This window comes from Stegastes partitus, unplaced genomic scaffold, assembly GCF_000690725.1.
Source record: "Stegastes partitus isolate 25-593 unplaced genomic scaffold, Stegastes_partitus-1.0.2 Scaffold619, whole genome shotgun sequence".
Lineage (NCBI taxonomy): Eukaryota > Metazoa > Chordata > Actinopteri > Pomacentridae > Stegastes > Stegastes partitus.
In genome coordinates this window covers 30895-45910 of record NW_007578350.1, presented here as the reverse complement: position 1 = coordinate 45910, position 15016 = coordinate 30895, and the positions used below count along the sequence as shown (strand labels likewise).

The window sequence follows — 15016 nt, the reverse complement described above, 5'->3', positions numbered from 1 at the left end:
ATTTTTGGCATCTAGTCAATGTTAGCAGAGACTACTAAATTAAGAATGGTGTCCTGCAGTTCAGCTGGGGAAGGTGAGAAAATCCCTCACTGAAATGAAACCACGAGTATGACATAGAAAGGCAACATTTGCTAAGATTTATTGTCCTTGAACTGGCATAGCTGGTTGCTCCATGAGGTTTACCTGCCTGGGTTTCTGAGAATGCCTTGTTATTTTTGTTATGTTGCACTTGTGCATCCTGACAGGCAGCTGGGATGCAGCTCAGAGAAGGTGGTGGGTCAGTGACTAGTTGCAGAAGGAAAGAAAATATGCTATGTGGCATGATAAACCGGAAATAATATTACCACATTAATGATGCCGTGTATGTAACCCTTTATGTCTTCTGCAAATACGCTCTGTGCATGTAGTATTAACATTTAGAATGACTAAAAAAAAGAATAAAACATCAGTGCATGAGGCAATGAGAGGCAAGCTGATTTTTAAAAAAGGGCAGGATCAGATCAAGTGTATCAATCTCACATATGGAACTTTTATGAATCTCATGGACTTGCATTTTTCTCAAACAATTTCAAGCATTAATACTTTTCTGGAAATCAGGCACAGAACTGTATTATCTACAACACATTTCATGCTTTACAAACATATTAAAATCTAAGAAGATGGTACACTCACCTCAGAAAAGATTGATCCTTCAAATGACTTCACGTTTACTTTATAAAGTCCAAACGCGACCATCTGCACCTCATGTACACCCTCCTCACGTCAGCCTCTGAACCACCTGCCAGACCCACTAGAGTCCCACCTTGGATCTTGTTGCTGACAGCGCTGCCTTTGCACGCCCACTGGGCGGTTTCCTTACAGACTTTAGTGTTTGTTTTATAACACGTTATATACATTTATCTCCTCGTACGAGGATTGTGTTTCATTTCCTTAATTTACAACTGTGCTGATAAGATAAAAAAGCAACACATTGAAGCAAAGCTGTGTTTAAATCCTTTATTGGTTGTGGCATAAATGAGGACAGAAGGTTCTTGCAAACAATTTGTAATTATGAGAGTGCAGGCTGCAAGCAATAGCCCCACCACTATATGGTATAACACAGTGAAGACAGATTATGCAGCAGCATCCTGTCCATATGACATCATAAACAATCAGGGAAAAAGCACATTTTTCCAAATCCTCTTAACGCACTGTTCCATCAGGATACAAATGCATCCTTAGATTTTGTGTGTCAGCTATGGAAAAACAAACTATGATCAGGATCCAAACTGTTGAAAATGAAGATGTAGACAGTCCTCAGTACAGTCTATGGAAATTCATTATATGCACGAGGCAGATGCTTGGAAATAGGTTTAAGGTGTGTCTTCAATATTTAATTTAAATCTTTCTATTATTTTTTTTAAACTTTAATTAAGTATGTAAATTGAATATTATATTTAGAACATATTTTATCTCATTGCATGTCATTTTAAAAGACCCCTTTAAACTCCATAAATCAAGTTCGCCATACAAAATGTTAAAATTAATGCATTTTTCATGACTTTGATTCTCAACTGCCTCAGAGTCTAACTGTGAACTGTTTATTGTTGAGGTGCTTTCAAATACGCAACCTTTTTCTGAACTTTACCTTAATTGCAAAATTAAACTGTATCATACATGGTCTCGAGTTAATTATATTACTCGTCGTATCTGCTCCTTGTTCTTTAGAGCTTCTTCAACACGTAATTTGCTTTCATTTTCGCTTCAGTTTAGTTAGGTGTTTGTTTTCAACATGTTTTTCATGTACACTTTGTTTAAGAATGCATATATTACGACACTCCCAGCTGTCCCTGAAGGGAGCACGGCGTTATCCCATTGAGCGCGGCGCCCTCTGCCGGACGCGGCGGGAACAACCGCCTCTCCCCGGTTGTCAAGGAACTGCGTCCTCGGTTGCTATCATGGACGGACTGTACACAGACTGAGGCGGCTACACGGAGCAACTTTATTCGGAGACTTTTTCTTATGCTTTTAAACGACTTAAAGAAGCTGTTGGGGAGAAGCTGCTGCGATGTCGTGTCGAACATTTCCTTTGCCGGCTTGTCTTCGCCCTGAAAACGGCTGAATGAGTTGACTTTAGCGCCGCTAGCTAAAGAGGACAAGTTAGCAGCTAGCAGCTTTGCTCGGAGCTCAACCTGTATGTCTGCGAGCAACCACAGCCTGGGAGGATGCAAAGTCTTCAGGACAACATCTTCTACCAGCTGTATCCTTCACGTGTTTTAGTTATTGGTCTTTTAAAGTCGTAAAATGTGTTTCTACAACTGTGCTACACCAATGTTGATAAGGTTGAGATGGAAATCCCTCATGACAGAAACCCTAGTATTATTTAATCAGGCTGTATAATTCATGAGAACTCAACCTTTCATTAACTTGAGTGGAAAGTTACATTTAGGTGACATATATCCACTGACTTCCATTTAAAAGCTCTCTTTAGCTGTTTACCTCCAGAAATTCGAGGTTGGGAGATGATGGAGGCCTTGAAAAGGAGAGACAACTTTTGGCTGAAGAGCAGAAGTTATGCAAAGCCCGAGCTCGCAAATTTTCCCTGGAAACCAACCGACGCAGGAGGTCAGCTTTCCAAGAATTATGCACTGGTTTTATTGTACTACTTACAGGAATAAGACAAGATAAGATCAAAACTTTAATAACCCCCAGAGGAAATTCTTTTGCAAGGTGTTGCTCAGAAAACAAAGTAACTGCAGTGCCTAGTAGGAAAACAGTAAGATATATGATGCATCACTGTAAATACAATAAGTATGCTAACATAAGACAGAACAGAGAAGTCAGACGTAATGCTGGCAACGATTCTGAAGTACCAATCAGACATGACCATGAAATATTACAGGTGAAATTTCACATCTTGCAAATGAAAAATGAAATATTGCACATTGCATTGACCCGTCGTGCATGAAAGTGAAATATTGCACATATAATACAACATTGCACATGAAGAATGGTAGGTAAAATGTCTTCCTTTCTTATTTCTGCAACCCCAACCTGTCCGTCCATTGTTTATTCGCAACAGATAAGCAGCATCTTCCACGTTTCTTGGAAGTGGATGTTGTTTTTGCTGGTGTACACCTCCTGGACTGACAGCTCAGGGTTCTGTCCTGGGCTTAGCACCTTTCAGGGATGGATGGCGTTGACAGGATTTTGCTGTCTAGACCTGAAAATAGATCCGCCGGCCCAGAGCGGTGACTGAAGGGTCACTTCTCCGATGGCTAAAGCTGCCAGGTTCATCCCCGTGCAGATATTAATACCCTTCTAAATGTGTGTTTCCATAGTTATCAGCAGAGGCTAAAAGCGAGAGGTCGTGTTTTTAAACCCAGAGCTTGGAAAGGCTAATGCAAGAAAAGCTGTAGCTGTGAGGTCAGGTGTGTAATATTAGAGCCAGATTTGTGTTTTACCTGGAGAGGTGGTCATTATTTCCTAAATGTAATGTGGCTTAGGAAGACGTCTATTTAAGGAGAAAACAAAACGTTTTTTTTTTTTTAAAAAGGTGGTGGATAAGCCAATCCATTTTATGTTAACATTCTGTAAAATCAGGGTTTACAAATCTATATCTCCACTTCCATGCTGGTAAGCAAAGTGCTGCCATAGTACAGACAGAAACACTTTTGATTTTTATTTTTTTACAATATCTAAATAGTGAGAAGAAATGCAAGATTTAAAGTCTGAACCACAACTTCTTTATGCATGATTGTATTTGCCTGTTTGGTCTCAGATGTAATACAGAGTTTCTACGTTGCAGCTCCTGTTAGATGTATTTATAAATAACAATAACAGATAATGCATATATGCATATAAGGTAATATTGATTCTGTTTATTTTTTTAGCAGAACAGAAATGTGTCACCTGAAGCCTGAGCTACTGATGTGTTCTGGTTCTCAACACTGTTTAGCTTTGCATTTTGATATTGATTAACATTTATCACCCAAAAAACCCAATAATAACGAACTTCATTGACTTTGTTGGTGTCATTACTGTCTTTCTTAGTGAACCCAGAAGTGACTGGTGGCTTTAATTTATTAATGACTATGTTGAAAACATATCTCGAGGAATGGACTCAGGTTTCTGTATCAAAAACACGGCCGGACGAGATTTAATCAGATAAAATGTGCCCAAGGTTCATGCTCTACTCTTTTTCATGTCTCAGGGCTTTGGATGAAAGACGGAAGCAGTGGGACATGCAGGAGCAACGGCTGAGGGAGAACATCCTCCAGCAGCGCAGACAGCAAGTTCAGGATGCAACTGAGCGTTTCCAAAGAGCCCATCTACCTCCTTCTCAGAGACGGAGACAATGTTAGTAAAGCATATTACTGCTTAGAACTGAAAAAAAACAACCTACAAACAGTCCTGACACTTTCCTGCTTGTCTGTTCTTCTTCATGGTGTGATAGCTTTTAGAAGAAACGTCACAAATATTGAAGATGCACTCAATCAAATTCAAGACGCCTTGAGTTCGTACACCCGGCAGTCCTCTTTCTTGTCCAGCAACACTAACATTAGCAGGTAAAAAAAAAGACAGATTAACAATTATATAAGTTTGGTGTAGCTTTTTATACTGGCTGGAGGAGTCGCACATGTTGTTTGTATTTTTCTGCTCTCTCCTCAAGAAGCTGCACGCCCTCTCCTAAGCCTCCCACAGCGTCTAAATCCTCCCACCGCCAGGCACTTTCTGCTGTGGAGGCCTACACGAAACTGCTTCAGGAACAGAGCAGAGCAGAGAAGCATCAAGATCACAGTCCACAGGTATTTTTATTATTTCACTGCAATGTGCAAGAAACAGAACTTGGTCAGGGGGTATTGTTTTACTTGAATTGTTATTTAAAATGTTAATTATCCTTAGTTGCATTGCTGTTTTGTCTCTCTCACAAACATAGAATGCACTAATTCTGTCTGTCAGTGTACCGACAGTTGTCTAAAAGACCGTCTAATGTATCAATCAGCCCTTTATTATTGCTGATGTTATGTATTTGATACCATCTTTACAAAGTTTGAAAACATAGAAATTGTCCAAAAGCTGCTAAGGACGAGAGCAGAGTTTTCCAGGAAGCAGAGGCCTGCCAGTTCCTATCTTAACATGAGTTTATTAGAGCTAAAGTAAATGAGAAAGCAGCCTGAGGGAGTGGATGAAACAAAGTCCTGGCCTGACACTTCATTTTCTGTCGTTTCAAATTTCAAGCAAGCATAATTGTTGTGTTCATCCAGTTGTGTCTGTCAGTCTGCAGCCTGTCACAGTAATTACTCTCTTGTTTCTGACTTGATTAGCTTTCCATATATTTGTACTATTTGAAATACAATCTGTAATAAGGGATTCTTCTTTTGCTCTGACCAGCTAATCAAAACTTTAAAATTATGGGGACAAATGTCAGTCGTGTAAATGATGCAGAGCGTTGCATAAACCAGCTGTCTTGGTTTCAGCTAACAGTATTTCTGCGTAAATAAATCATTGTCATATCCCTCCATACCTAACATTTAAATAACACTCTGTCCATCTTGTTTTTTTTAAATTTTCTTCACATTTTGATAAAAAGATGTGAAATTACGCCACGCATTCTCACCACAGAACGATATTCTGATTCAGACCACACTTCAATATGTGAATTACAAATCTAAAAAAACAGGATTAAAATATGTTGATAGAAAGATTCAGTGAGTGAATTTGTGATTTGTCTTAAATTATGATGCTGAGCAGTTCAGATACATCCATCTCATTCTCAACAAAATGACCCTAGGTGGCAGCAGTGTGACATGAACCCACTCCTGCTCCAGTAACACCTCAGTTTGCTGCTGTGAGCTACAGCACCCTCTAGTGACATTTGTCACTCTAAAGTCTTTGTAATATTTGTTTTATATAACAGATAATTTGCTATTAATTTGATCTGATAGCTGTTTTAACAAATCTCTAAACTTGCAAAAAAGTATTGATGTCTTCATGAAATATCTCATTTCTTATTGGAAGTGTAACAATCCACTCACACCCGACTTCCTTACAAACATACTGATTCAGCACGATTTCTAGAACAAAGAAATTCTCACCAAAACTTGTTCACAGATACGTGCTGCTGACTGTAAGCATGTGTGCATCCTTATCATTGACTATGAGTTGCTTGTTATGTTAGTAAGAGGAGCATTTGCACCTCAGATATTTTACAGTCCAGACAATAAATGATTGCGTAAAGTGCACCCTTTACACCTGGTTAAACTGACACAAGGAAGTGAAGTGGGATGTCGTGGAGAAAAGCAGATCAGAGTCTAAAGACTGGTCGTACAAAACCCTTACATAATCACTTCATTGCTTTTATATTTTAGGTACTATAATGTTGCCTAAATATTCCATAGTTTACCTTTGCTCACCATCCATCCATTATCTATACCCCGCTTAATCCTCACTACTGGACAGGTCACCAGTCTATCACAGGGCTACACTTAGAGACAGACAACCAAGCACACTTATATTCACACCTATAGACAATTTAGAATCACCAACATGTTTTTGGACCTTGTGGGAGGAACCTGGAGAGAACCCACGCTGCACGGGGAGAACATACAAACTCCACGCAGAAAGATCCCGGGTGTCCTCACCGGTGACCTTCTTGCTGTGAGACAACGGTGCTAACCACTGAGACACCTTGCAGCCCATGCTCACCATCAATAAAAAAAAAGAAAAGATTGCATTGGACTTGGATTGAAATGCAAGAGCCATAAAACACAAAAAGTTCCTGTCAACACTGACAAATAATTCCTGAAACCTGCAAAACTATTTTTACTCTGTGAGATTGGTGGTGAGGAAAAATGAGAAATGTAATCTCAGCCTTGAATTTAAGATGTACCTCACCAGCATCACCAGAGAAGAACTTTAGGAGAGTTGAGCAGACCACTTTGTATTTCTTTCTCACTTTAGATCTGTGTTCCATGCCTACGTATTTAGACAACTGTAAACTATACATTGTTTTTTGCTTCCATGTTTCAGAACAGCCACCTGTCTGACTGCTGTAACTCTGAGAGCCTTTCAAGTAAGGACAGTTTGGAGAATGAGGACCCCAACCACAGTGCAAAAGATCTACAGAGTTCCTATTCGTCGTTCTTGCTTGACTCACAGAAGGCCCACCCTGACGTGAGAAACCAGCAGGATTTGTGCCCAGCGTCAGACTTGACTTCTTTTTCAGCGATGATGCTTCTTGGTGATAGCTTAGTCCAATCAGGAAAGCTGCACGAACCGAAGCAGAAAAAGCAAGTGGACTCTGAATGGCCCAATGATAAGATTCACATTTCTAAAGCTTCTTGGGGTTTCACGTCCGTCGAGCAAACGACAAAAACAGAGACCCAGCCCGCTTTGCACAACAGCAACTTATTGACTCTTTGTGAAATTATCAGTGGCGATCCAGAGCACTTTGAGGTGAACTCCACACAAAACAGTCCCAGCGACAACACCGCCGTTACAAATAGAGTTGCTCTTGGCAACACAGAGTCTTCATATCCTAAACAAGAGGCTCTGTTAGATCTCAGACAGCAGAGAATCCACGATGACAGACAATTAAAATATCCATCAGCTACAGAAATTCCTTTGCCTGCCAAAAATGGCAACAGCAAAGACGTTTTGTTTGGGGCTTGCCCAAAGCCAGGTATTTTCTTAAACGATAAAACAACAGATAATTTGTCGAAAGAAGGAACTTTTCAGCAAACAGGAAAAGAAAACCACCATCTGTCACCCCAGAAAGAACCCTATGCAATCATTAACAATCTCAATAAGATTTCAAACTCAGAGCCCAAAACCGAGAAGTCCGTAAATACAGCAGTGCTGCAACACGTATGCCCGTCTAATATTCAGTCAGACACACCTAAGTGTCTTGAATGTCCTGAGGAAGAATTACCCAAACTGCCTGTTCCAATAGCGTCATCTCATTCAGTATGTGAAGTCAGATTTATTAAAGGAATCCTTAAAAAGCAGTCGAAATACGTGTCGGGAAATGCTACGTGTGTGTACGGCTCAGGACGTTTGATTTTTGCAAAAGAAGTAGCTTTATCAATCAGAGATAGTGTTGAGTTAACGAGGGCAAAAACTAAGGATGTGGCAGGCAGCGGCGGCGCTGTCAAAAAGAAACTTCGCTGGTTTGACGAGGTGCATGTGGAAAAAGAGGCCAAAGAACAGAATGTAATGAAACAGATGAAGTCTTCCAGTCTTTCTCAATCCAAAAACAACTCCGAGGACCACCAGCTAAGTCACGCTGCAGTCTCAGGGACTCCCAAGCCAGGACCCAGCATGACCCCTGCAGCCTCCACGGGTTATCACTTTACAAAAGAAGCATGGGCAGATGTTGGGGTTCATGTCAGCGTGCCCCAGCAACGAGCAGATGAGGTCAAGGTGCCGCGGAGCAGCACCAGGACCGGTGGCCCCAAGGTCCCTCGGAGAGAGCGCTCTGCCAGAGCCGGAGCGGGTCCTGTTTCCTCAAGAACAAGAAAGGGCACTGTCATACGACCTCAATCTGCCACTGAGGTGAGTCAGATTGCCAAAACCCAAGGGAAGATTATGGCGCCCCGCCCACCTCCTCGGATAGAATCAGTGGAAGACAAGACGGCGTACATCACCAAGACTCCATATGGCCTGGATCTGGCCGGCGTCAACTATAAACAGGCCCTGGCCGTAGAGCAAGCCCTGCACAAGAGCAACTCTGAGGGCTTCTTCTCGCCTAACGCACATCATGTAATCACAACAGATAGCGCTGTTATGTACACACCTCTGCCACCCTCGTACACTTGCCCCTTCTCAGAGGTCAACGCAAAGAGCGCGTCCAACTCAGGTCACCAGGAAACTCACGGCTACAGCAGAAGAAGAGGGATGACGTACAATGAAAAAAGCATCTGTTTAGATTGCACCCCGACAGATGAGGAGATTTCACAGCTCTGGCACGGTGTCCGCAGTGCCTTAACCACCAAGGATGGTAACGTATAGTTTGGCTGACGGCACCTCACACAGCTTAAGGCTTGGTCGTAGGCCTGCAGAGATGTCATTTAGATTAACAGGAAGTTTCTCTCAGGCTTATCTGTCTCTCACCTTTTGCTATCAAACTTTATTTATTTAACAATGTGAAAACCAGAACAGTACTGCATAGGGTTGCTTTTTTATGCCTTATTTTTTAACACAAAAACAGTCTCAGGTATTATTTGAGCCTGTTAGTTTACCTGTAATTGTCTTCACATACAGTCACACTAATGGAAACATGCAGTGAATTACCTGAATGCTGTTTGTAGTGTATTGTATGAGCTGAATAAGATCTGCAGGTGTTAACTATTTATATAGTGCTAACCGCTGCTTACATGTTTCTAATGTACTTAAACCGACCCATAGACTGACTGACATATAGATCAGGTAACTCGTGTTTTAATATTTAAAGGACAGCATAATCTTGAGATAACAACATCTGGAAGAGCAGACTTAGTTTACCTTTAAGAATCACTGCTTCATAATGGTCTGTTGTCTCCCATATTGCCACCAATCATCAGCTCTTTCTACTGAAGACATCAAACTAAACCCCTGTTTTCCATTACATCAAAGAATCCTAAAGGATGTAATTGCTTCATTAGTGCAGCTGCATATATTCTCTCATTACTGTTTAAAACAACGTGGGTGAACAGATCCAGGTGTAGCTGCACAATATCGGCCAAACAATCAATTTTGCTTTGCTAACAAGACGCAGAACAGCAATAACAATCACCCTGCAATTATCTGAGGTGGTGTCTCATCTGTGTGCTGTCTCACTTTTGCGTTAGTTACAATTGCAGTGAATGCATCTTCTTTCAGCAAAAACCTTACTGAGAAGACATGCCCCGGAGAGTGGGCAAGTTTTACGGAAACACTGCGTTGAGCAGAGCCGACAGCCTGCTGGCTCGGGGAACAGAAGACTTCTTCACAGCTCTCAGGTACCTGCTTGTAGTCGTGCGGTTGCCCTGTGGGAAGGAAGAATAAGTAACAGCTTCTAAAGAATAGTAAATGGGTGTGTTTAAACTTGTAGAATCGGTTTGACGCTCGGCTCCGTGCTGCCCATAGTGTTGGTTGAGCTGATTAGATTTGGCAGGTTGTGCTCTCAAGACAAGACATTCTGGATGGACTTGAGTTGGCAGTTTTTTCCAAACGATTTTCTTTTTTTTTTGCAAGTTGCTCTGTTGCCGTGCGTCATGCCTGTCACCTGGCATTTCAGCAGTGTGCTATAGGCTGCATTAATATTATGTAAGGTCAATGTAAAATGGTTTTAACTGTTTGTTTTGCTTTGTGCAGCAAACAAAACAGACTGCAGAGCTGGTCAGACCGTTTTCAATTACTCACAACACGGCCTTTCCAAACGAAGGTATTGCGCACAATCTGTGTTTAGATTTTAGCCATCATTAAAACAAACCTTGAATTTCTTCCCTGTATATATATATATATATATATATATATATTACATAATGTATAGCTGAACCACAGGAATGTAGAAGTAGCTCAGAACAGCTGTGCTACGCATTATATAGAACTCCAAAATGAACGCGCCAACAGGTGAGAGTGCATGCCTTCAATGTAATTTTGCATGTTCTCTCAGGTTTTGAGAGTGCAGCCCAGTTACACCTGGCTGAAGCGCACGCTGAAGGCCTGCTGGAAGACAGGGATATCGCGGCTGCCATGGAGACAGCCCAAACACAGAGGTCTGGAACAGTGCAGCAGCACAGCCAACAGCAGGGGCTCACCACCATTTCCTTGGAGGAGAAGAAAATCCTCCTTTCTCTGGACAGACTCAACCACCAGCTGCACTGTGAGCACTCTGCAAAGACCGTTTGCAAAAAGTGACTAATTGAATTGTGCTATTTGTTACGTAATTTCAATGCAGGATCACCACTCCTTCTCATTGTTTGTAGGTGTACAGGAACACGTTGGGGGTAATGCTGGCACGCACGGTCTTGTGCTTATCGATGCACCCTATGTAAGTATTCCTAAGAGGTTTTTGCTTTCCTTAACACAAAAGGTGTTTTTGGAAATCTTTCATTCCTTACTTTCTGCTTCTGTTTTCAGACAAGAGAAGCGAGAGTCATAAGCCATTACAAGCGCCGTGCATCGTCAGCCAACAGCCGCTCTCGATACCAGAAGAAATTCTGACGTAAAGCTCGTGTGGTTGTGTAGTTTCCACTGATCCCAATGCATACTGTCCTGCAACGTACTGTTCAACAAAGCACTTTATTACCCAGCAAAATGCATTTTAACAAAATGTGCCTACAACTTAGAGATCTAAAGGATAAGCAGGGACAAAAAAAACAAATGCAGAATTCAACCAAACTGAATGTTGAGTCAGTTTTGTATTTTCACCTTCTGTTTGGACATATTGCCACAAAGAATTTATTTAATTGTTGTTAAGCCATCAGGCAATCAAACTCTAAGTGCCTATGAGAGCAACACTGGCTTCAATATGTTTTGATTTTACAAACGCACTTATATCCGTCTCACAATTGACACATGACCAGCACTGACTGCAAAATACACAAACTGTTGATTAATATGTATTTTTCAAGGCTGCCCTATTCTGGTTTTAATTTATTAAGTAAAGCTATAATTTAATAACACTGTTTTGTGATCATATTGGACTGAATAAAGCTTGTTGTCAACACACTGATAAACTGACTGGGTTCACTGTGTTCGTCAGTATTGTCATTTTTTTTGTCAGCCCTGCACGGTACAGTCAATGAGGCTCGGAAATGGTTTCCAAAGAGAAGTGTTGCAACGCTGAAGGTGTGTTTGTCTTTCTTTCAGGGCAGTAGAACACATGATTATGTCTTCGAGACTCAACCTACTGGCTCGGCAAGCTGAGTCTCTGCCAGAGGGCTTCCAGAGTCTTTTGTTGCGATTGCATCTAACCTGAACTTTACTTTTGCTTTAAGTCCTGGTTCAATTAATAATACCCTGAAATTACAGCAGCATCAATTGACAAAAGGCAGTATTTATTTAATTTTACTGTCAGCAAATGCAGTTTTATGTGTTATTAATTAAAAGCTTCTCTCTCTTCTTTGCCAAACAATAGGTGCATGAGGGGGGAAAAAAGCCGTAGGGATTATTGATGTGAGTTCAGTCGCCCCTCCTTCACCGGCGTGTCTGGTTTTGCCCCTCGGCCGGCCTGCTAGGACTTGCTCCAAAAGATGGAGGAAGCCCAAGCTCATTTGAACAGTGATGAAACTTTTTTTTCTTTCTGGTTTAACTGCAGGTTTCTCGACTGCTTCAACAAGAAGCTATAAACAATGATGTGACAGGACGGCGGTGCCACGTAGAGCCATGCATCACCTCCTTGTTATCTTACACCAAAACTGACACAAAGACGGAGAATATGTTCAGCTTTGGTGTATGACGATGCCTGCAGCAGCTTTGACAAGTTGTGTGCCGGGAGGTTTTCTTCTCTGTTGTGGTTATTTGAGACATCAGTGCTACCTTTAACTAGTGGACATGAGGTGATTAGAGAGAAACACTTTATCTGCATATGTTAAATAGTGTTTGTCTAGTAGATCTAACTGCTTTAACCAAATGACCAAACCTCCTCATCAACTTTGTTTACACCAAGTGACTTTCATAGCATCCTTTTCATTTTCAGCATCTGTACACACACAGATAAATACAACACTACAGCATGTTTTGCTCTGTGCAGATCTTTAAACAGCATTGACTGGCTCATAATACTCCACTGCAGGTTTGCCCTGAAATCTGTTGCCTTTGGCCTGCTACCATCAATGCTCAGCATCATTATACAACACAATAGTGAGCGTAATGACATTTAAGCCGTAACCGGCACAACACCCAGAAACTCAACAAGAAAGGGCAAGAGTGCTGAAAATAGGGGGGAGAGATTTCCACAGACGCAAGTTGGAGCTTGTGCTTTTGGTCTGTTTTGAAGCTTAATCTCGGGAGTATTTTGTCTTGTTTTGTTGCAGCCCATTGAGCATGCAGCGAATGCGTGTCAGATCTGGAACTATTGCATGGAAAGGCAATATATTAACTTTTACAGTAGTTAGTTTTGTCTTAAAACAATATGCACATTGCAAAAATGCATAGAATTCAAACATGGGCTCAACAGAAAATGGGTGAAAGAAAAACAGGGTTTATGCATAAACTAGAAAACGGAGTAAAATAACTTATTTCCATTGTGTTCTATATGGATTGATTCATTTAAAGGCAATGCAAACAGAAGACAGAGAGGAAAGGAGGAGCAGACATACACTGCATGAGTTTGTGTATTGGGCTCTGCACCCACAGACTGTATGCACACACTGAACACTGTAGGGGGCAGCCGAGCGCCCATCTGCCCATCTGTCTGTAGCAACACCGTGCGTCACTATATCCGATAATAACACCAGACGGGAGCGTTTTAAACAAAGTGGACTGATACAGCTGCCCTGCCTTTCCGGACTTGAGATTGATTCCGGTAAATAGAGCCCCGGGAAAAAAAAATCGTTCCTACTGATATCCTACAAGCCTCAGTGAGAATGAGACTCTTTCAGAGGCACAGGAGAGATGTTGACCAGAAGTGACCAAACTCCTGCTAAGTGGGTGGTCCCCTCAGGGCTGCTGGGACACTGCAGTCCATCTCTTTAATGTGTCTGAGTGCGTTACAATGATGTGAAAATGACCACTTTCACCCAGACAATGGACATTTCTTGACTGGCAGCATGTGTGGACAGAATGTTTCATTCATTCAAAGGAATATGTGCTGCTTGTAGCACAATCATTAAGCATTTTATGGGCCTTCAAAAGTTCTCAAGCTGGCTCGGATTAATCCTTGAATAGGTGCATCGGAAATAACAGGATGAGTCTAAATTTCTACAGGAGCAGCATGTTACACTCATGCATAGCAACAGGTGAAATAATCAAATAAATACTATAAAGTTGTGTTATTAAAGGCCTACAATCTGCTGCATGCTGCTGTAGGCCTGCTCATCTCACAAGTTTTACAAGTTGCAGCAGAAATATAAATGAAAAACGGTAAAAATGAACAAACTTGTGCATCTGTGTAGGAGCACGTATATGTGACTAGCAGAGGGAAGCGCTTTAATCTGAGCCTTTACAGTGTCTGCGGATATTTAATAGGGCTTCATAATCATTCATTCAGTGGATGTATGGGAAAAGCTGAAACACAGCCTCTGTATCCAAAGAGGGTGGATCTTGACAAAATGATTTCTCAATGGAAGAGGGGCCTCATTAGCATAACAATTGTGGGAACTGCATGGGTCTACTTTTCATGAGCACTGTAAAAAAAAAAAAATAAAAGAGAGAGAGAGAGAGAGAGAGAGAGAGAGAAGGTGCTTTTGAATTATTGTTTGGATCCTTGGGAAAATGTATGTCGCCTTATCATCCATAATGTGTCGCCTATGTGCGCTGAGAAAACATGCACTGTGCTCTAAATGCTATTTAATGGCAGCATTTTAATGATCCTCTAAATTACCCAGCGTGCATAAACTTGCACATATTAACAACAAAACTATGAAGCAATCACTGAAGCTACTTTCAGTTTAGTTTGGGCAGATTTCTGTTTGGTAGTTTTCCACCGTACACGTGCACTTTTATGAGCTTTGATCGAAGCTCTACAAGTCACGTACTTGCTTTATTTTTTCTTGCATTCAGCGTTTTGTTTCCCGCATTAACTGGAACTGTGTTGGTACGATTTTATGTTAAACTTGTGACTTTTCCACACCCCGCCTCAGTTACTTTTCACATGTTATGGCCTTATTTATATCTTGTTTTAAAGCTGCCAATGCCTGATTGAACTTTGTGCAGTGGCATGCAAAAGTTTAGGGTTAAACTTCCTGTTAAGCAAATATGTGGTTGCCAATGAATTAAATACTGAATTTGCAACAATTATTGGCCAGATTATCTAATTAATGTGTATGGATGATTGATCAGCTGCCTAAATGAGCAAAAATAAAGATTTTCAGGAGACTGGAAATTGAGATAAAAAGGTTTTAAAGCTTCC

The 15016-nt window shown here is 41.2% G+C and overlaps 1 protein-coding gene across 1 annotated transcript; it reads left to right on the top strand.

Annotated features, from left to right (window-relative positions):
* Window positions 1–2016: 2016 nt before the first annotated feature.
* Window positions 2017–11656, top strand: cep126 (centrosomal protein 126). The gene is made up of 11 exons (XM_008289494.1): window positions 2017–2239; window positions 2485–2604; window positions 4193–4338; window positions 4436–4547; window positions 4652–4787; window positions 7012–8980; window positions 9841–9959; window positions 10315–10384; window positions 10616–10825; window positions 10929–10993; window positions 11083–11656. The coding sequence occupies exons 1-11, from the start codon at window positions 2205–2207 to the stop codon at window positions 11164–11166; spliced, it is 3066 nt and encodes a 1021-aa protein (XP_008287716.1). The 5' UTR covers window positions 2017–2204; the 3' UTR covers window positions 11167–11656.
* The last annotated feature ends 3360 nt before the right edge of the window (window positions 11657–15016 follow it).

What these genes read in the sequence shown, in the direction of transcription:
- cep126 (XM_008289494.1), top strand. Translation starts at nt 2,205, where the DNA reads ATGCAAAGTCTTCAGGACAACATCTTCTACCAGCT. An exon ending in GACTTCTTCACAGCTCTCAG is followed by an intron (nt 9,960 to 10,314) that starts GTACCTGCTTGT and finishes TGCTTTGTGCAG; the next exon opens with CAAACAAAACAGACTGCAGA. An exon ending in ACTCAACCACCAGCTGCACT is followed by an intron (nt 10,826 to 10,928) that starts GTGAGCACTCTG and finishes CATTGTTTGTAG; the next exon opens with GTGTACAGGAACACGTTGGG.